Source organism: Parasteatoda tepidariorum, chromosome 3, assembly GCF_982258835.1.
Source record: "Parasteatoda tepidariorum strain Cologne lab strain chromosome 3, Ptep-v5.0, whole genome shotgun sequence".
NCBI lineage: Eukaryota > Metazoa > Arthropoda > Arachnida > Araneae > Theridiidae > Parasteatoda > Parasteatoda tepidariorum.
In genome coordinates this window covers 79914090-79937080 of record NC_141757.1, presented here as the reverse complement: position 1 = coordinate 79937080, position 22991 = coordinate 79914090, and the positions used below count along the sequence as shown (strand labels likewise).

Genomic DNA, 22991 nt, shown 5'->3' with positions numbered 1-22991 from the left:
ATGTAGGCAAAGTTATTTTATAATCACCTTGAATATATATATATATATATTTACAACAATGAAATGTAATAAACCAAGCTAACCATCAAGGGTGGGAAAGAAAGAAGTTTTAAATAAATGCAATAGAACTATATAAGTCAAGCGCACAAAGATAATGAATGACAGTGTAAGATAGCATGTAAAATAACTTTTGGCTTTACATATCTTGTGTGCTAATTAAAAAATCCAGTATTTTGAAAATTGGCAAAAGCACTTTGCAATGCTCTAACAAGCTCATTGCAATAAGCCTAACAAATTATGTTGGCAGTTTGTGAAGGACCAGATATTTTATAAGTCTATAACATATATTACTTTTGAAACTAAAATGCAATATTTTATTTAATACAATATAAAACTTGCAAAAAGTTATCTTAGAAACTGTACCATCCTTTTAAAATAAGTATGACACACTTTTAAAATAAGTATGAAAAAATGTCTTTTTGTGCAATACATATTTAAACCAAAGTTATAACTTAAATTGCATTATTCAGCAAAAAATAATCAACCTAATGTGTCTTGTTTTATTTCCCTTTACTTTTACAGGAAGGAGATATTCTGCTTTTGATAATTTTCATTACGAGGACATAGGCTATTAAAAATATTTTGATACATTTTTTACAGTAGTCTTTTAAATTCAAAATATTATAAAAAAATTTAAAAAATATATGATAAAATGGCATGCTTTTTAATTTTTATAAGACATTTAAATGAACCATAAATATTTAAATTTCAGAAACAAACAAAATTAGATTTACATAGGTGGAATCCTACTTCTGTAGTAGGAAAAAATAGTTTTTGTGATTCTTTCAATTTCAAATTTTTGAAGCATTTTTATTTTTAAGGGAAAAAAATGAAACATCTTTCGATTTTCTGAAGGATTCAACAAAATGTAATTCTGAACTCAAAAAGCATGAAAGAAAGATCATGGTTGATTAACTAATGCTATTAGTTAGTATATCTATAATCTAGCAAAAAAATTGTTTCCCCTTGATTAACAAAACTCTCTCACAAAGGTTCAGATTTTTCCTGCCATTGATAGGTGCTACATAGTTCCTATTTTTTAATATTCATTAATTGAAGGCATCTGACTGGTTTTGGCACAATGTTTTTTTTTTAAAAAAAAAAAAAAAAGGCTGAATTAAAATTTTAATTTCATACTTGGTAAGCAGGGGTCCAAAAATTGTAAAAGGGTAAATTTGAGCTAAAAAACTACATAAGTTTCATGTCACACTAACAGCTCTACATCCTAATTGTAATGAGTAAATTTCAAAAAAAATTTTTTTAGAACAATAATGTGATTACTCATGTTTGAAATAAAATCTTAAAAAAAATCAACAATTAAATACAGTGGAGCATCGTTTATACGACGATCACTTATATGACGTTTACATTTATACGACGTTTTAGCGTGGTCCCAAATCATTCCTATTCATTTTAATGTAAAAATATATCGTTTATACGACGCACAAAATCGGTTATACGTCGGTTTTTAGATTTTGTTCACGTTAATTTAATTTTTTATTTTTTCTTGTGTATTTTAAAAAAAGGCGGAATTCGCCAACATGAATGATATAGAAAAGGGTGCCAACAAGAATGCTTGGATGACAACCGTAATTTTTACTAGATGACTGAACAAACTAGACAATGTTATGAAGACGCCGACCAGTCTGTGTAGGGGGCAGGGAACTGTCCTTGCATCAGAAAGGTTCTGGGTTCGAATCCCGGGCAAGGCATGGATGTTTCTTTCCTTCCTGTGTTCTAGGTCCTTTCTCCTTTGTGTGTGAATGTGACCCGCCCTATAAACGGGTTGTGGTAGTGTGACGTGGGCGACGCTGTTCCACCGCCGTGGCTTCGCCACAGGTGCCCACTGGGTAACGAAAAGAGAATTAGCAGTTCTGGCACTTTCTGTGGCCAATGGACAATAGCTCCAAGTGCCCGCCATTAAAAAAAAAAAAATGTTATGAAGAGGCAAAAACGAAAAATTTTGCTATTCATCAACCAATGTCCAGCACACCCATCGATACTAATTATTTTGGAAAATGTAAAGGCTCTCTTTTTTCCTGCAAATTGCACAAGTGCGCTTCAGCCATTAGATTTGGCCGTGATTAGAAATCTAAAATTTCATCATAGAAAGCAGTAAGTTCAACTCGCTATTCAAACCATTGTAGAGATTAATAGCAAGAAAATATAATTAAAGGTGACATACATTCAAATTGCTCACTGCAGTTATTAGTTATTTGTTTGTTTTGCTATGTCTAATTTAGAAATTTATGTAAATCAACACGTTAAACATTAAAGTTAACTGAAAACAGAGTTAGTTTCAGTTTTAGAAGTAAAAATCGATTATACAACGTTTTTCGGTGGTCCCTTCGGCGTCGTATAAACGATGCTCCACTGTACTTAATTTAATATCAAAATTTTAAACAAAAATTCTAAATATTCTTACTTAAAACTTGATAAAAATAAAAAATTCTAGTTCAGACCTTTGTTTTTAGTTCAAAACATTGCTAACTTTAAATAAAATCTACATTGAAAATAATCCTACAACTAACTCTTATTTTTTGCACTGAGTTAGCATTAAGATATTTTCTATCAATCAACGTTCTTCAAAAAATTATTAATTTGGTTTTTTTTTCTTGAGTTTATTTCAAATTTTGTCTGCCAGCATATAAAAAAATAACTAATCCAGTTGGATATCTTACTACTATTTTGAAGATCAATTAATCATTTTCACTTACATTCCTCTGCTCATCTTTGGTTAAAACCTTCATTACCAATGTAATAAGAAGTAAAAAAGAAAATTAAAACCTTATAAATATTTACCCCCTATGATAATTTAAAAAAAAATCAATGGATTTAAATCATGCCAACTATGCTTCTCAAATAATATTTTGTAACACAACCACATTTTTCAAAATCCTGACAAATCTCTTACTTCCCCCCCCCACGAGATTCCTATATTAAGTATAGAAATAATTATGCATCTACACAAGATAGTTTAAATGCAATGCATCTCAAATAATTCATTCCATTACATAATTCCACATTATGTTACCCTTTACTTAAAAGATATTGCTTCTTTGAAAATAATTTTAATGCAAGCTTAATTATTATGTAGGTAATAATTAAAGGTTAACATTGAGGCTACGAAAAAATAATTTTATGCACCCTTAATGAAAACTTGAAAATAATGCAGTTGAGACTAAAAATTATAAACAAATTAATCCTTAAAAGTTGGAGAAGGAGATACATGTGACATCCAAGCACCAATGGATTGAGGAAAGGATATGTTTAATTGGGTCAAAACTATAGATAGAAAATTAAACACCAGAATTAAATTTAAACACCAGAACCATATTATAAACATTACCCCATATAGTATAGCTCCTAATCTAGATCCAACATCAAGCAGAACTTTATTGCTTATATCAGGGAGCATGTATTGAAAAATAAATTCTATTCTTTGCACTGATGCTGAATGTGAGATAAACGCTAAAAACAAAGAAACAGTCTCCTATTGACATTCAAATAATAAGAATTTAGAAAATTAAAAAAAAAAAAAAAAATCACTGTGACAAGATAATCCAGTAATAGTCGATTTCTTTATTTTCATCATGAGCTTAAAAATAAAACAAGCATAAAATGTACGATAATTAAAGCTTTTACAAATTTGGTAACAAAATGCATAGTTAATTATGGTTGTAATTAACAAGTAATTAAATGGCTTTCTAAATAATATATTTTCCCTCTTCATTACGTGACAGATGACGGTACCTGTTTATAATAATCAAAATAGCTGTAATTATTTGTTTATGTGAATCTTTACTAATCACTATTTATGTGTCTGTTGTGTTTTATTCTAAACAATGATTTCTAAGTAATACTTTATTGTACTGATTTTATTTGCTATTTTTATATTCACATACATTTATGACAATAATTGTTTATTTGCCCTTTTAAATAAATTTGCTTTAAGTATTATAATACTCGATTTTTAAATTATTATTTCTTCCTATTGTGCTTGCTCAAAAATAATATTTTTTGTTATTACGCGAATAAAAAACTTTGTTTGGTTCAAAAATATACAGATTGGAAATAACAGTCAAGTGCCAAAAATAGAAGCCCCCTTTCAAGACTGACCACAGTCTTGAAAATGAACACCTATTTTTGAGCACTTGAAACATGTCGACTGTTATTTTCAATCTGTATATTTTTTTTTAATGAATGAAGTTTTTAATCAAGTAATATCTTAACTCCTCAGCTTCTTGGGATTATTTATTTACTTTTTTTGTTATTATTTAATGTTTTGAACAAATGGGTAAAATTAATTCTTAACTTGTTTTGAAATGTCTTATTAGAAAATATGTATTAGTCTCATGATTAAATAGTTTCTCTTTTAGAATATAGTATATATTTATAAAATTAGTGCTTTAGTCTAGTGTGTGACAGGCATGTGTACTTTTTTAACTATCCATTCTAATTCTTAGATAGATAGACTTAGTGGTTGGGCAGCTTCGAGGAGCGAGGCACATTGACCAGAGGTCTATTGTACCCAAACCCTAGATCATGACTAGCGGAAAAGCTTTACAGCTGAAATACAGTTCAGCAAACATCTGACAGGAATATTCGGTAATTCCCAGGCCTTAATGCAATGTTGCCCCAGATGCTCAAATATTTGAGTAGAATAGACCTCACAATCAAAGTATATATCGTGAAGTCTCCTCCTCAAGATGACATCCTCGACAAAGAGGATCACACGCAATATCCATAATGTATAGGTGTCTCCTGAGGGTGCAGTGTCCAGTGAGAAGTCCAATGATTTTCCTCAAGCTGTTCCTGTTAAGCTTAAGAAGTTCTTTTTGACACACACCAGTCCAGTCACGATTTAACTCTTCAGCTAGTTTCCGGCCATCCGAGTTGCGCTATTGTTCATGAACAATATTGCCACAGAGTTTGAAAATAAATGCCCTGAAGGATGTGGGAGAAATCCTCAAAGCTGATTCAGGCCCCAGAAAATTGCACTGAAGCCAGTATGTGCTTATTCATCAGCCAGCTCATTACCAGGAATACCCATATGTATAGGCACCCAGTGTAGGTATACCTTGTTAAGAGTAGAAAGGTCACAGAGGACCAAGAAGCACTCTTACACTAGAGATAAGGTGTATTTAGACCTAGTTCTAATACTTAAAATTCATTTTAATTTATTCAAATGTTTTGTAAAGTTTCTATTTTTTTCCTTTTGATATTGTATTAAACACGTGAGAATGTTGATAGAATGTCATAATGTCATCAAAGCAGTGTGTTGAGTACTTTAACGAGACATTAAAATAAAATGAGTAAATTACACAACATGTGAGAGATTAATCTTTCAAGAAAACAATAAGTTTAAAATTACTTAATTATGGAAGACTTAGCAGTTGAATATCTTATAACATAAAAGTTAATAAAGTAAATGTATCAAAAACTAGTCTTTTGCAACAAGACATTGAAACAAGATAAAAGGTAAATAACAAACTTATATTTTTTTAACTTACTTATAGGGGAAACATTTGATGATCCACAATCTTTGCAGTAATTCCGACTCAGTTTTCCTTCTTCAACTAATGAGTCAATATGTTCATCTTCAAAGAGAAAACTATCAACATGTATTATAGGAGTAGTTCTAGGAGCAGATTCCTAAATATAAAGAGTGCCATAATTATGAGAAACTCTTTTTTTCTTCACTTAATGAATTAATAGAAAGAATTTTAAGAGTAGGAATAACTAGTCTTTTTTATATTTTGGAATTGAAAAAGAATTATCCTCCTTTAATCCAAATTAATGCATAATCTGCCCGAAGTATACACCTATATTATGTTGCAAAAAAATGGATGAAATATTTTAGTGATAATACATAAATTAAACCTCACATTCAAGGCTAAGATAATACAGGGTTCCCATTCAATTTCAGAAAAAAATTCCCTGTCTTTTAAAGGTATATCAGGCAAATTTCAATAAAAATCCTGGCCATGCTTTATCTATACCATGCAGGGCCGGATTTAAGCTTGGCGGGGCCCTAAGCTACTGAAAATGATGGGGCCCTTTTAAGTTCAATTCTATTTCTATACACCTAAAGTAAACTGTCGTATTTTTTATTGCTGAATATTAACATTATATTATTAAAAATTTGATAATATTGCTTGATTGTTAAATATATTGATTGTGATGGGACTATAATGTAGAGCCTTTCTATTATTACACATATTTTTTGAACGAGGAAAAAGACAGAAACTCATAAGCACAGAGTAAAGATTCGGCATGTTAGAAGAACCATTATATGTTTAACAGAGTTTTTTTCTTCTGGAAATTCTGAATCTATGTTATTTGGAATTTTAAATGATTTTTTTTTTTTTTTTTTTTGCGAATTTTTTTTTTCTAAATTGTTTCTTTTTTAAACGTTACATTTCGCTTTGCTTTCGCTCTATGACTTAGAAACATGAAATTATGAAGGTGTGTCAAAAATAAGCAAGGAGTTAGAAAGAACATAAGAAAATACAATTCGATTATTAGTTATATTTTTTTTTACAACCGCCGTTTAACTGCCGACTTAATTTGAGTTTACGACTACAAATGCTTAACTCCGTATAATATTGAATAATCACCTTATAATTTTGAACTCAATCCAGAAGACAGGAGAATTGGATCAGTCCCCAGAGGTATTGATTTGTTGTGAGAACTTACAGGACTTTGTGACCACGGCAGATTTAACATGCACCAGTCACCATTTTATACATGGGTATTCTTCGGCCGGCTGGATTCGAAATCCCATTCTCACAAACACGAGTTTAACTCCCTGCCAACCAGACTATCCCGGCCAAATTATTAGTTTATTTTATAATAGTCATTGAACAGCCAACCCAATTTCGAGTTTACGTCTACTAATGTTCAACTTATTAGACTTCTAATTTTAAACTCAATTCAGAACACAAGGGAACTCCAGGATCAAGTATTGGAAGAAATTTTTGTCTTTGAGGGGGACGTTTTGATGGAACTGACCAGCATTTAAGTTACACGATGATGAAAACCACAAAAGCTTTCCACTGTCAGTCTGACAACAAGGGGACCTATGATCCGTCTACCACTGAGGATATTTTACTTCGGCACAGTGGCTGGTGTAAGCCGGGTGTAGAATTCGTATCGACCAGTCAACACTGGGATTCGAACTCAGTGCCCTTGAGTCCATCTTCACTGGGTAATAACTCTGCAGGAGGTACCAATTTTATTGATTTGCCAAATTTTAGTCATTTTCAAAATGTAAATAGAAATTCAATCATAATTTTTGTAGAATAAAAAGATGGAAATAAACCGTTTTTCTTCTTAATTTGCAATGATTAATCAGAAGCAACCATGAGGGTTAGTGCGCAAAATGAACAGGGGGTGTAACTTTCTAGTTTTTTAAATACTTGTTAAATTATTAGTTTTTAACATGCGTACTTTAAAAAAATAAGAAATACATTTTTCAGTATTAAGAAATAATAACTAAAAATTGTCAACAGCTGGAATAGAACCCGCGATTTCACAGTTTTGTGTTAGATTTCATAATCATCAGCCTCAAATATACACACCTGCCTTGCGGATATTTAATTATTATTATATTAATATTTTATTTTTAAATTTAATAAATGAAGTTATTTGGATACTTGACATTCTTGAACTGGATACTTTAAATGCTTGACATTCGTTATTACTGAATGAAAAGCTTGGAAAGACAAATATTAGTTAATTTTTAATTAAAGAAAAACCCGTATTGAAATCTAACGAATTGTCCCTGATAAATTTTGTGGCAGTAAGAAAAATATTGAAGCCTGATACACGTCCGGATTTTTGAAACACTTTCTAGTTTTACTATTTAATCAAATTGGTTTCGATGTCTTTCATCTCGCCTGTATCATTAGTGATTCAGCATATTTCGATATCATTTTTGATTCGTTCTTACTTAATATTAATTTGTTTGCGACAATTAATTTGTATAACTTTTTTGCATTTTTGCGAGGAGTTTAAAAATATAATATCGAGGGCATTAACTGAAGTTAAATTGGCTTTTTTTGTATGCCTCTTTTACTTACATCATCCACACACCCACACGCGATCGACTGCTTCTTAGAAACAGATATTAAATAGTCTCTTGATCAAATGATGGGACAAAATTTGCCTTTTAAACAAATCAAAAAACTTTTCTACTTTTTAAAATTGTTTATTTTTAAATAATTTATTAATACTCAAATTGTTAAAAAGATATGTTCCTTTTCATTGACAACACAGTTTTATATTTAATCTAGCCATTTATTTATATTCTTTAAACTTATTTTTTATTTATTTTTATTTTATTAAATTAAATGCACAGATTTAAAATAAAAACAAATCTGCCAAAATTTTATGAATAGTTTCAATTTGCAATTTTAAGAAGTTATTTCAACTTTGCTTTACAAATTTGAAATCCTTATAAATTAAAAAATTTAGGTGCCTTATTAACTGCAAACACATAATAACAACAAAAACCAGGGAGTTAAAAATAGAAACAAGTATGATCAATAAACAATAAAAGCATAAGCTAACTAAATAAATGAATTTTGTGTACGAAATATCATATTTTACAAATTAAACATAATTCATATTTCGGGGATACATGGAAAATTTGGTCAGACAGGAGGTTTGAACAATATTTTTTACATATATATTAAAACATTTGTTTAGCTGATGATCACTTGATTTCAATGCTCTATCAAGCAATATCACATGTTGCTTCTGTCTATTAGCAGTAAGTAAAATTAAAGTAAAATCACATCAGTTATCTTAATTTCATCCAAAATAAACCAAATCAAGAATTTCGGCAGATGGGTCTGTCAAAGAGGGAATTGAATGGTGGCCCACCATTTAAATAAATAAAGAAAGAAGTTCACGGATTCATGTACGATTAATTTGGAAAATAACAAATTAAAATCAATTACAATAATTAAGTAAATTAAACAATTAAGCTAGTTAAAACATTTAGGATAATTAAAAGGAAAAAAAAGCTTTTGTAATAAATTGGAAAACATATACGAGATTTGCAAAAAAGAAAAGTTAAAATTAAACGAGAAGCTCTTTAACGACAATGAGACACAACGGAAATTTCGAAACAGAGTGACCCTAAACAAGATTCTCCCACAGCTCGAGAAATTTTTTGCCCAGAAATCAGACAAAAGGGTGTTTCTGTGGACAAAAGAGCCCACAGCAATTTAAAGAAGCTGAAAACATTTCCCACAGTGTAAATTGAGGGGGCTATTTGACTACTCCATGGAGTACCGCTTCTTAGGATCCATGGACTACTCCCATCACTGGTAGCTGCGAAAGCTACAGGATATTTTCATCAGTCAAAAGACCTTTTTATTGCTCTTTTGGTTAAAAAAGTGAAGAGTAATAATTATTTTATGCTTGTAAACACTTCTATTAGATTTTGAAAAGCGTTCGCCAATGCAAACAAGAAAAAAAAAATGTATTTTAGGCTTCAGAGGGCTCCAGCTCCGAATAAAACTTTAAAAAAAGAAGGAAAAAGTTGGATCTGGGGGGCCCTTGCCATCTCGGGGCCCCAAGCTACAGCTTATTTAGCTTATACGTAAATCCGGCCCTGATACCATGCAATTTTTACATCAGAAAACTTTGACTTTTTTTAAATTTGTAAAGCCAAATATTAGATTTTGTGATCAATGTATATATATATATATATATATATATATATATATATATATATATATATATATATATATATATATATATATACTCATTGTATACATATATAGTAACCTCATACATACATCTTATCTAATATATATATATCATTGAATGAGGATGGAAACATGCCAACCCCTGATAAAATTAAACTGATAAAAATACAGTTTTACTGCTATTTGTTTTACTAAAAATTTGAGTTTCGTAAATCTGCTGAATGGCCGGACAAATTTTGCTGCATAATGAAAATCTTTGGGAGATCACAGTGACGTCCTATCCTGGCAACTCTGAACATAGGCATATAAAGGGAAGTTAAAAAATATACCATTTTTTCTTTAGACACATAAGATTTGGTAACAGATCATGAGTAAAAGAAAAAAAAACTAGACATTTTTAGGGAGGAAAGATATGTCTATTTTAATGATTAAAAAGTGTCTGTAAGATAGACGTTCCTATTAAACAAATTCTTGGATATGGGACGTTGTACTGCGTACATAGTGGTTTCCCCAAAGGAGTCAACAAATTTTACCCTTCTAGTTTGCTCCATAGTTTTGTCAGTTTCTTGCATGCAATTTGTAGATCATTTTGGAACAGGATCATACACAAAAGTCTTCTTTTAAGACAAAACATACATGTATTATGTTTGACTGAGGTAATGTGCTAAAATGTGTTGCAATTATTATCCTAGTTAATAAAAAATAATAGTTATGGCAAAATGACTCACAGTCAGCAAGTTATTATGATTTATCAGCTCAGAAGGAAATATAGCTTCAGTTGGTACTAAAGTCTTGATATCTTCAGCAATTGTTCGCAGATCGAAGTACTTTTTGCTGTATTCTTAATCTAGAGAAAACATTAAAAAGATATAAAACAAATTATCATTTGGAAGCAAATCATTTGGATCAAATTATATTTTTCTTTTCAAGCTCATTTGCAGAAAACTTTAAAATAAAGAGAAATAAGCTAGTAATAATGAAATATGAATCACTATTGGAAGAAAGGTGTAAGAAAAAAAAAACTTAATGCAGTCAATCTTTTTCAATACAAGAATAAAACGTTTTTAAATCGAAGAATCTAAATTTAATTGAACCAAATAATTATTAAAATGACGAGCGAGAAAAAAGCTTTTATTACAAAAAAAAAAAAAAAAAAGGTATACACATGTTTTGTAGTAAGTTAAAGGTAGTAAATTACCAGAGGAACAGCAATCTTTACACCATGAGAGAAATTCTGAACGATCATCGTTATTTAAAGAGTTCATTAAACTGAAAAATTCGTTTTTTGCAGAAGGGAAATCCATTTTCGATAAATAAAAAGAAATACCAGGTAAAAATAAACTTAAACAGTCACCAACAGCGTACACGACAAATTGATGTTTATGATACACACCGGTAGTGTAGTGGAGATTGGATATGGCTGGAGAATTTACACCGATTAAACTGAGAGAACTCAAAGAGGGCACTAGGCAAGTTTTTAACTTCTGGTGGCAAAGGCTTTTAAAGTACTGTTCCACTGTTTAAGTGCTTTAAGATGTAAAAATTTAACTTGACGAACGTGCAGTTGTAATCAATAATCAAAATGCAAAAATAAACACAACCATCAATCTTTGCTCCATTCACATTTCGTTATTTATATTTATGTTGAAGTTTCCCTATGAAGCATTAAATTTTTTTAGTTTCTCGAAATAATATTATATTTCGTAACACTTAAAGGGAACTATCTTTAATAAAATATACAATGTCTTTTAAAATTGTAAATAATATCATCAAGTTTCCCAAACTTCAGTTTATTCGACGATCAAAAAACATTTCTATTAACTTCTGCACGAAAAGTAAGGAATTTATTTTTTTGCTTCTTTTAAATAATAAAATAAGCAAGCAGAATATTTATTCGCATCCAAAATAAATTTTGTATACCGTTTAATTATTATTTATTTACATCTTTGTGTAATCCACATGCTTTCTTTTTGTATGTTTCAGATACTTCGGTTGAAAAGATCGAAAATATAGAAGAACTATTTTTGAATTCAAATGTGCAAAGAATTTTAAAAAAAATCACTGGCATAGATTACGACAAAATATTTGCTGTTAGCCAGACATCTGGAGAGTTGGAGCCTCACAAATATGAATTTGTTACAGAAAAACGACTTAAAGAGGTTTCTATTTTTAGAAAAATCAAAATAATTTTTATATTTTTTATATTTTTATGAGTCCGTAAATGGGTGCTCTTTGAATATATTATGTGCTGATATTAAATATTTCTAGTAGTAGAACTTTATTTACGTCGCTTTAGATCTTCACAAAGGGCTATTTGGTGTGGGAAACATTCCTGTGTTGGATTCCATATTAAAACGTGATGATAATTTCATTTTCTATCAAACATAGTCATCAAATTTTTATCTATTGTGTTATATTTATTGTGTGATTTCCATGACTTATTTAATAATGTAGATTTTCTTTCACAGGACCTTTTTTTATTTTCTGTCTCATGAAATTTTTTAATGGTAGCTAGTGCTCAGATTTTTGTATCAGAACCCACTTCAAAAAATTTGCCAAATTTTGGCAACTATTGGTATGCAAAGAACCCAGCATCGAGGATTACATAAGAATGAGACAGGATGATTAGTCTCTAATGGTGTTTTATTTGCTATCGCAACATTTTATACGCTCCCTGGGAAGTTTACAGACCAATTCCGTATCATGACCCTCTCTCTCTGCTCAAATGTAGCCATCCCCTCTGCAGAGGATCAAAATTGTGATGGCATGTCTTCGGATCATCCTCAGGGTGTTTCCCAGAATGTCGCCAATAGCCCATAGTTCAGGTCTAGTGCGACGTAAATGAACTGCAATACCATAATAGTTTTCGCATTTAATTCTCAAAAATATTTTCTAAAATTTCCATGATGCTTTCTTTAAGAACTATGTTTATTCCAGTTTTGAGTTCAATATTGTTTTCTATCTTAAATTTTTTTAATCTATTTGAAATACAAGATGAAACTTATGTACTTCCTTCTTTTATGACTAATCTCCTAATGATGAAAGTATGTGAAGTGTTGCCATAGGTAGACTTTCTATCTGTACTTTTTAAAACTGAGAAAAAATACATTTTTTAATTTTGAAATTCTAAATTTATGTCAGATTGTAATAGGCTCTCCTTTTTTTTTTTCTTCCTTTTTTTTGCTAAATTTTTTGTTGTCTGAACTTTTCCATTTTCATAGAATCACACAACATCACAAAGGTAGTGGCACATAAGAAACTTTTGAAAAAAAAAAATCACAGAAGGCCAACTTGAAAGGTATAGATTGTAGCACTGGGTAGGCCACTACTCATTTCTTTGAAATTTGTGCAAGTTAAAAAATCCATTGATAGGATTATTTTATGTCAAATTTTTTGAGAAAATCTTTAGCCGACGAAGCATAAATACAGATAAAATATCGCAGGTTAGAGTTTCAGATGGTCAAATTATTATGCAGCTAAATTGCACACAGACAAATTATTACAGAGTAGAATCACATGTTTAAAATATTGTATTACCAAACCTCCTATGAGTTGCTGTTATTTGTGTGTGCCCAAATGCAAGACTGCAGAAAATATTCCTAAGCACATACCACACTGCAGAAAAACTACAAAGCAGGTGGTAATCCATTTTCTGTTAATTGGGAAACCGTACAAAATAAGTGTAAGCAACTCAATTACTCATTAATAAAGACACTAATTGTCTTTTCTGTATTATTTTGACTTTGATTTCACTATGTAAGTAAACTTTATATCTGTTAAACTGTAAAATGGGATTTTTTGAGATTGTGGATGTTGTGATATTATGATAATTGTAATTAAACTTACATCATTAAAAAGTATGTATTATGACGTACCTGAAATTTTAGAAATTCATAATTTAAAAGGTAATATGATCCTAACAAATCTTTTGGAAATGAATTTCCCTTGTAGTATCGAACATCTCTATTATTTTAGCATTACGTTATTATTTTTTTACTTATGCTTAAAATATATCATTTCCCTTTTTATTCATAAAATAATGATTTATTCATAAATGTATTCTAGCTTCAAGATATGGCTGCTGCTAAAGCTGCCCAAAAACTTCAAATGCCTCCAGTCATGTCTGTTCGAAAACCAATTAAGGAAATCTTATCGAGAGATCCCGAACTACAAGGATATTTGAAACACAAATATGTTTTTATTGATATAAGTCCAGATGAATCAGCTAGGGTAAATACTCATATTCAAAACTATGTTTAAGTTTTAATTCTTATCAACAATTAGTTATATGTTCTTTTTATCAGTTTTTTTTATAACATTTCTGTTTATTTATTTATTTTTTTAAAATTACGTTAGAAACTTTAGATGAAAGATTAATAACTTAGGGCTAAGACCTTCAGATCAGAGTCTTTTGGAAAATATTGACTCTTGTTCTAACTGTTACTATACAGAGATCTATTCATCTCAAAGATTGGGCATATATGTATAGGCATATTTATAATGATTATTCTTCTTTCTTTTCCATTGCATTATTATTCACATGGTCCTGGCCTCAGTGCCTTATTTATCTTGAGGCCCTAGGCCGGGACCCTAAATATTACAAATAATTCCCTTTTTGTGCTTTTCCTGTAGAATTGTGAGTTTATAAAAATTTTAATGGAAGCAAAAGTACTAGTATATCATAACTTACTTTTGTTACAAATAATTTAAAAGCATTTAGTGTATCAACAACATGTAAATATATTTTAAAGCTACCGGTGGGTCCTCCGACATTGTTGTGCCACCACAGCCTTCGTATTTCGCAATCAGGCCCTGCCTGTCCTATAGATACTTTTTTGCTCATTAGCTTGTTTTTGTTATATCTGGTAGTGGAACTCTTCACTAGCAATTATAAATAGTATCCACTGGCTACCATACCATTGGTAGCCACTTTTAGATTAGTATAAATGTAAAGGTAGAAGTTTTAAAAAAACTAGTATTAAGTTAAATAAGAAAAAATTAGAATGTATGAAAAAAAAGTGTTTTATTGACATATTGATATATATATTTATTGATATATATATATATATATGATATATTGATATATATATATATATATATACATATATAAACCTTGTAAATTCTCCGTGTGGGAGGTGATGTCATTGAAAGTCCTATGTGCCGATTGAGGGTAGGAACCCACTCGTACTGTAGCAGTTCGGCATTTTTTAAAAAGCACACTATAATATGGTTGCCACTTTTGGCAATAATAATTTGAATTTTCAATAGCCATAAATGGTCACACACACTATCAACAGGCTAATCTAGAGCTCTGACAGGTAGTAATGTGGTTGTTTTTATAGCTAGAGTATTATTAGTGTATCAACAATTGCTTTAATATAAGGAAATCTAAAGGAGTAAACTATTTATTAAATTGTGTTAATACAAAATATTGCTTTTACTGTTGTACGAATAAAAAAAAAAATTTTCCTCCAAAGGTTTTATTTTGCTTACTGAACAGATTTTAAAAATTTTGAAACCTCTCATTTATCGTTATTAATTAATTTTTCTATCATGATTACTTAGTGAAATAAAATTTAAAAAATATAATCAAGTTGCAAAGCTGATATGGCATTTAGTTTTAGATAATAGCTGAAAGAGGCAAAAAAACCAATAATTGAGATGTTTATGATTTTTTTCTTTTTAAATTATGAAAACAATCAATTCCTCTAAAATGTCTTGCAAGTTATGGAGCCTATCTTACAAGCTTAGAGGTGGAAAAAAAGCTATCAGTCTCTCAAATGTTTCATTTTGCCATGAAATTTTTTTTTCTATTGAAATTAATATGATTTGCAATATTTTTTTTATAATTTAACTGTCGATAATTAAATTATTTTAAACTTTATCAAATATTTTATGATTATAAGAAAACAAATTTTTGAATGAATCTTTAAATTTACAAATTATAATAAGATAAGCTGAGAATCTTGTTATAAATTATGATTTTGTTTTATTAATTTTAAATTTTTTTTACATTAATTGAAGTTTGAGACTGAGATGTATCAGAATTAGTTTTCAATAATTGACATAAGTTTGTGTGATTTAAAATCGCATTTTATGGTTAGTTTAGTACACATTTAAAAGTATTAGGGAAAGGAGTTAAAAAGTGCATAAGGAGTCTTGAACCTTCTTTCTGGCTATGGAATTTTAAAGATAATTTTTTTCAAAAACTTTATAAAAAAATGCTTTAAACATATTTCCTGGGAACACTATTTAAAGTTCAATGTTGTTTATATCTTTATGTTCATTTTATTAATGAGTTATTATTTGTAGGATCGAATGATAACAGTTAGAGAAACTGATGGCACATTAAGGAAAGCTGACTGGGATGAAAGAACACGCCTGAATCAAATATTTTATCCTTTACCTGGAAGAAATTTAGAAACTCCAAAAATGTATGAAAGTCCTTATTTTGAGGCAAGTGATCAATTTTCAATTGTTATGCTGAATTTAAAGCACCTTTAAGTACTTTTAATAAATGCTACGCACCCTGAATTACATTTAATTTTTATATCTTTTACTTGTGATTTTTAATTTATATTTATAATAATTATTTCTGAAATGTCACTGAAATACTGCATTCTAGATGGCTTATACTCAGGAACGTATAAGCCGTTATTTTTTTCGCCTTGCCAAAAATTAGGCTGGCAGGATATGCGCTGCCGCGGGTTATATTCTGGAAATTACAGTTTTTAATGAGATATTTTTATAAATGCATATCGTTTTCATGATTTGTTCACTATACATTGTTATAATAATTTTTTTTAAAAGTTTTTTCATTTTCATTGGCATTTTTATGGAAATAATTTTATAAAGAATACTGAGATATTAGATAATTATTTAGATCTAAATATAATTACAGGTTTTTAAAATTGTTACTCAATGAAACAAAACTCTTAACTCTTTGAACTCCTGTGACATATCCAATGAACCCTAAGGTTCAGCGAAACACTTTTTAGGAGCTGCTAGTTTAAATGATCTTTTATGTTGTTAATAAATTTTTTTTCTAGTCCGCTTTTAGCACTTTTAGATATTTCTGAAGCGAATAAAAAATGTGGTGGCAACACCAGATTGCATAATCGATGAATTTACGAAGAATTTTAAATTTTTGAAGATAAATTTTAGTAGATTTCATTTGTAAAGCATGAAATAGACATATATAGACATTAGTATATATTTTAATGTTTAATTGGAATTTAAACTTCATAACTAAGTCTCTTTTCTTGTAGTTTGATTTGTCATCATAAGATCCATTTTTTTGTTTTATATGAATTTGGGCTCTTTCATTCATGTTTAAAGAATAAAGTTTCTGCAGCTGAGTCTTCAAACTCAATAATTTTCTATTCTTCAACAATTAAATTAAAACATCTGTTGATTGCTCTTATTATTGGAATGACACATAACCAAAATACCTTATCATGCAGAAAAAAGTTGCAAGGCAGCCAGCTTCCAAAGGTGACAAAGTTGGTCACCAAGTATGGCTAGTACATTGAATATTATTTTAATGTGCATGTTGTGGTTAAAATTATTCTTTTGTTCTTGCTCAAATCATTTACCAAAAATTCCCATTTTTTCCCTTCTTGGTACAGTATTTTCTTTAACTTTCTAAAGTTAATTTCGTTCATTATCAACTTTTTAATTTCAACATTGAAATATGTGTATATTAAAAGTTGGTGTATTTATGCGTGGTGTACATATTGAAACTTGGGCAATGTTGCTCGCCTCCGTGACTTTGGTTCACAGGTGCCCACTGGGTAACGCGAAATGAGCAACAATTCTGGCATAGTATAGGCAAAAGAATCAAATTCAGTGCCTGCCATTGGTAAAAAAAAAAAATATTGAAACTTGGTATACATAATACAGTACAGAACCCGTTATCCGGAATTCAGAAAACCGGAAAACCAAAAAACCGGAACGAAATTCGATAAATTTCCCCATTTTTAAAAAAAAAAAATTTTTTTTTCCTCACAAGATTTTAGGATTTTTCTTTCTTTTTTGAAAGATGTTTACTTAACGATCATTTTGGAAATAATCATTAGTGTATTACTTCATCGTTTTCTCCTCTTTTTAAGATTATTTCCAAATAAATTTTTTTTTGTTGGGTTTCACAATAAAAAACGGCTTTTTGTAGCGATTCAGAAAACCGGAAATATCAGTTATCCAGAATAGCGATGGTCCCGATAATCGGTTCCCTACTGTAGAATAATTTAATAATATAGTAAAATTATTTTTCTATGTTGTCTCTTGTTATTTAATCAAACTTGTTAATCTTTATAGTGCCTTCTTGAAGATGGAGCATACAAATTTATTTTAGACAGTGCATGCTGCCAATTTGAACCTGATGACCCAGAATATCACCGAGTAAGCTACTTTTGTATTATTCCAATCAATAATTCTTTTATGGAGTTTTAAACATATAATAATAATAACAACACGACAGCTTATTTTGTTACTATAAATATCTTATTTAAGTAGATAGATAATAGTTTCTGATTTTAGAATAAGCATGAAGTGCTGCTTATAACAAAATCTTTTATTTTATTTCAAAAATCTATATTTAAACCATTACAATAAATGCAGAGAAAAATTCTATTTAAATAATTTTATATGCATTATAATAAAACATTCTTTTAAATTTTCAAAATATATTTTAATTCTTTTATTTTTATTTTTTACTCTTTTTCAATAATTATTTTAAATGTGATGTACAAACTATAACTCATAGATAGAATCCTCAAAGCAAATATTCATTGATAATCAATCTTACTTTAATAATTTTTCTGTCATCAATTATTTTCATTGAACTGCATCACTAGATCACAAATAATCCTTAAGATGATTTTGTATTGAGCATTTGTAAATTGTAATTGAAATAAATTTTTATGTTAATTTGTCATTTTTCACTATTAATTTCCATTAACAAATTTAGTTATAATTTGGGCTATTAAAACAGTTTATTACAAGTAGCATGCATTTTATATATTTGAAAGTTAAAACAAAATTCAATATTTTATAATAATTCTATTCTATTCAGTCTTTAAATAACTTTTTGGTTTGTATTATTTTATCAGATCACAACTGCAACATATGAACATATAAGAGATAAGAAAAAATTTGATGAACTAAGATCAACAAGACATTTTGGGCCCATGGCTTTTCATTTTGCTGTAACAAAAAATATTGATTCTCTACTAATTGATATGATCGAGCACAATTTGTAAGTATCATTTAAATGCATATAATTTGAATTACTTTAAGATTATTTAACAAGAGAAAAGTATTTGCGACCTGGGGTGCCCACGAAATAATTTTCAAACTTATAAAATTTTGATCTGTTTAAAAAATCAAGATAGAAATTAACATACTTCCTTTTCCTATAACTATCCCCACGCTAAGGATGAAGAATGTGAAGTGTAATTAAAAAGTTCTGTTATGCATAACCATTTCGATTGCCAATTGAAGAATTGGAGACAAAAATTCATTCAATATAGTCATTTTTAACCTAAAACTAATTTTAGTTGCATCATCAATTGTTAAAAGCACCAAATCATAATCTTAAAAACTATTTGTTACAATTGTACTCTTATTTTAAAAAGGGAGCTTAATAAACTGGAAAATGCTGTTTAAATCAAGAGGCTCATTAAATCTGAATTTAAAGTTAGCAAAAAAATGTAAGTCTAAAAAAGTTTTTGTGATTTGTTTCTGTATAAGCTTTATTGAAAAGGGAAAATAAATTTATTAAATATTATATCGGTGAGCTTTTTATTCTGAATGCAGCTAAAAATGTGTGTGTAAAAAATAACTCAGCACCTGGAATATTTAATATTTATACTATTTGCTATTAGTTATTTAATTATGAGTAGTTATGTAGTTGAAATAGTTATTATTTCCAAAACTTAGTAAATAAATTTTTGAATTAAGTATTTTAGAAGACAATTTTTTTTTTTTAGAATAAGCGATGCTTTTGACTATATCCAACTGCTGTATCTTACCCACAAGGACATGCCAGTGCCCAAAGATTTTGAAGAAAATAATGAAATGGAGGTTATTAAGGTAATTTTTATATAAAAAAAATGCATAATTTTCCGAAATTTTAAAATTTAATCACCTTTATGTTTTTTGTAATACTCTTTTAATCTTACCATAATAAATTATAGTTTTTGATTTGAAGTTTAAATTAATTTAAGGTTTAGTTGAAGATATATTGAAAAATTTCTTATGTTGTTGATTGATTGCATTTATATATTGGTACAAGTTTTAAAAACTATTTTTTGCTACAAAAATGCCAACGTATTTACAATTTTTAAAAAATTTAATTATTAAAAAATATTGATTATGCGATCTTGTTCGACTCATTTTTATGTATGTAATAAAAGTTTTATTGCTTACGATTTTGAATTTATTTGAAATTTAGGTATATTTCTTATAATTAAATAAAACAAAGCTTGTAACTATTAAATAGCATCTGAAATAATTTTGATAGTCTGGCAAGTTAAACAGAAACATTGTTTATGCTTATTCTATAAAGTATTAGAATTTTTTGTTTTGATTGCCATTTAACTTATAATTTTAATTTATAATTATATAATTTTTTGAAGCATTAGTGACATTTACGTAAATTCTCTGTAAATGAAAAGTATAGGAGTTGGACAAAAATATGGAAACACTTTTATACTAACTCTGTGTAAACAATATTTCTTTTAGTAGCAAATGTTTTGGAAGATTTTGCATGGCAAAACTGTAGGCACAATTTGAAAGATCATGCTTGAAGCTTTTAGAAATGGTGCAAAGTTTGCATAAACAAAAATCTGCCTAAAAAGTTGAATGTTTCTTTCTTTTTTCAATACCACTATAATTGAAAAAGCATTCTTAAATGAATATTGCAATCCTATAGAATGATTTCAAAAAAGCTAAGAAGAAGTTATTGAATTCCTTTCTTCATTTTGATTTTACATTATAATTTGTGGTATACGACTAATGTTCAACTCTGTAGCATTATAATTTGGAATCCAATCCAGAAGACAAGGAAACTCCTAGATCAGTACCCCCAGAGGTATGATTTGTTATGGGAACATGGAGGACTTTGTGACCCGGCAGATTTAATGTAAATCAGTCGCCATTTGCTACACGGGGAGTCTTCAGCCGGCAGGGATCATACCCACAACCTCTTGGCTCAGTGCCCTAACAACCAGTGGTAAAAATCACCTAATTTCTGAAAGCTTCAAGCAAAAATATATCTTTTAAATCGTGCTAACAGTTTTGCCACGTAAAATCTTCTACAACATATGTAGCAAAAAGAAAGTGTTTCAATAATTTTCTCCAACCAGTGTAGATTTCAAACATGTATCAAATTTAAATTTTTTTGTTTATATCTATCTTAAATAGATTCTTATAGATTTGAAACAGTAAGGAGTTTTACTTACTTAGGATCAATTATTACTATTGATAACAGAATGTCTCCTAAGATAAAAAAAAAAAACCTGACTCTATCTGGTAAATAGGGCTGAGAAGATTAATTAAATCTAGGTTTCTTTCTAGTTATACAGTCGAACCCCGCTATAGTGAACCTGGGATATAGTGAACACTCGGATGTAGTGAACTTTTTTAGCGGTCCCGTCCATATTTCTATTTAAATAATGTTATTTTTAACGCTTATAGTGAACAGCTTAGAACTTAGAAACTCTGTTATAGTGGACTCAAATTTCATTTCTTTAAATATCTTTTTCAGTCCTCCATCTTTAAACTTGTAGGTGTTTGGACTGAAAATGAATGCATTCCTATAAAATGTGTCGTATTACTCTCCTTTATGCTTATCACTTTTAACTATACTGTAATAAATGTCAAACAGATAATTTATCTTATACTCCCCCCTCCCTGACAAGCCTCGCTTTCTCTCTTTCCCCCAAGCTTACTCTACAACTAGTTAACTTGGCCACCTGCTGAATTTTTGGAATTTTCTTATCTGTTCAAACCATATTCTTTACAAATCACCCCTTGACAATCAAAAAGGGGAACAATTTAACTCATTCTACAGCTGCTCTCTTCATATTCTTACATTATCTATTTGAGACAAGATTTTTATTTCAAAAGCAGTGAAAATGGCAAATTCTCTAAAGAGAAAAGCGTTTTCGATAGACGACAAAGTTAAAATTGTAAAGCGTATTGATGATGAAACCAATCAATCGACACTGTGTAAGGAATTTTCCTTGTCAAAATCTACAGTTTCAAACATTTAGAAAAATCGAAGTGCAATTCTTGCGGCATACGACAAAAACATGGTTTCATCGAAAAATGGAGCTGAAAGAGAAAACGTAGAAGATGCTTTGTTAAGATGGTTCGAAATCTTGTTCAAAATGTAAAAATCTTGCATTGTTTGCACATTGTAGATAAGAAAATTGATGAACTCAATTTAAAATCAAATTGTGTTCAATCAAAAATCACAAATTTTTTTCATAAAAAGTGAAAATAAAACTAATATTTAGCGACGTAATTACTTTTTCCATCAATTTTTGCTTTATTATCTGTTAATTAGTTAATAATTTTTTAAATAACTTATGCAAAATTGCAAAGCCAATTTTCAATCAAGAACAAGAAAGCAGGGAAGGCCGCGGTCGAGATAGACTGATTCGGTGGAGTTTGATTTTCTTGCAATTATGAAAAGAATTGGATATCAAAGATAAATATGAAGTTGTTATGGAGAAATCTTCAGAGGAAGGCATTGGCCCACATTGGGCTGTTTGACCAACTTTGATGATGTTTATATCTACCTACTCTGAGTAGAATAATTGCATTTTTTCATAATTAGAAAGGCTATCACATGCTTTTCTTCCTTTCTGATTTACATTACAAGCATTGTTAATTGCCAAAAACTATGTCAGATTAATATTTATCAATTTTAAGCGCCTCTTATGATCCACTCTAAATATTATTAGCAGTATCAATTTATTGTGTATCTAATATTTTTTATCTACTGTTTTATAGGACTATATAAAAAACCATGCTAGCCAAAAAGGAAATTTAGAGCTTGTACTACAGTCATACTTAGAGAAAAGTTTCAAGAGCAATGAAGAGGTTTCAGTTTGAAGTGAAGTACCATATTTTAGTTTTGTTTAAGTTTTTACTCAGCATCATATGTACATAAAAATACAATAAAAAATTCTGTCAAGTTGA

The 22991-nt window shown here is 29.2% G+C and overlaps 1 protein-coding gene and 1 pseudogene across 3 annotated transcripts in view; one reads left to right on the top strand and one right to left on the bottom strand.

The window, feature by feature from the left end:
- The window catches only part of LOC147813916 (uncharacterized), a 20054-nt pseudogene extending 8845 nt beyond the window's left edge, over positions 1-11209 (bottom strand). Inside the window, exons 1-4 of the transcript XR_015432615.1 lie at positions 10981-11209; positions 10511-10629; positions 5574-5715; positions 3410-3531 (exon numbers count right to left, since the gene is read on the bottom strand). The product of XR_015432615.1 is annotated as an uncharacterized LOC147813916 (transcript). The remainder of the gene's footprint in view (positions 1-3409; positions 3532-5573; positions 5716-10510; positions 10630-10980) is intronic.
- Positions 11136-22991, top strand: mRpS22 (mitochondrial ribosomal protein S22). Of its 2 annotated transcripts, none has more exons than XM_071186909.2 (8): positions 11136-11251; positions 11766-11941; positions 13848-14012; positions 16095-16238; positions 18099-18182; positions 18893-19038; positions 19772-19874; positions 22803-22991. In XM_071186909.2, exons 3-8 carry the CDS (start codon positions 13857-13859, stop codon positions 22902-22904), a joined length of 735 nt encoding a protein of 244 aa, XP_071043010.2. In that variant the 5' UTR covers positions 11136-11251; positions 11766-11941; positions 13848-13856; the 3' UTR covers positions 22905-22991. The 2 variants fall into 2 exon arrangements, with proteins under 2 accessions (XP_071043010.2, XP_015922308.2); XM_016066822.5 differs by having other exon boundaries at positions 11146-11617.

What these genes read in the sequence shown, in the direction of transcription:
- mRpS22 (XM_016066822.5), top strand. Translation starts at nt 11,524, where the DNA reads ATGTCTTTTAAAATTGTAAATAATATCATCAAGTTTCCCAAACTTCAG. An exon ending in TATTAACTTCTGCACGAAAA is followed by an intron (nt 11,618 to 11,765) that starts GTAAGGAATTTA and finishes TGTATGTTTCAG; the next exon opens with ATACTTCGGTTGAAAAGATC. An exon ending in GATATGATCGAGCACAATTT is followed by an intron (nt 19,039 to 19,771) that starts GTAAGTATCATT and finishes TTTTTTTTTTAG; the next exon opens with AATAAGCGATGCTTTTGACT.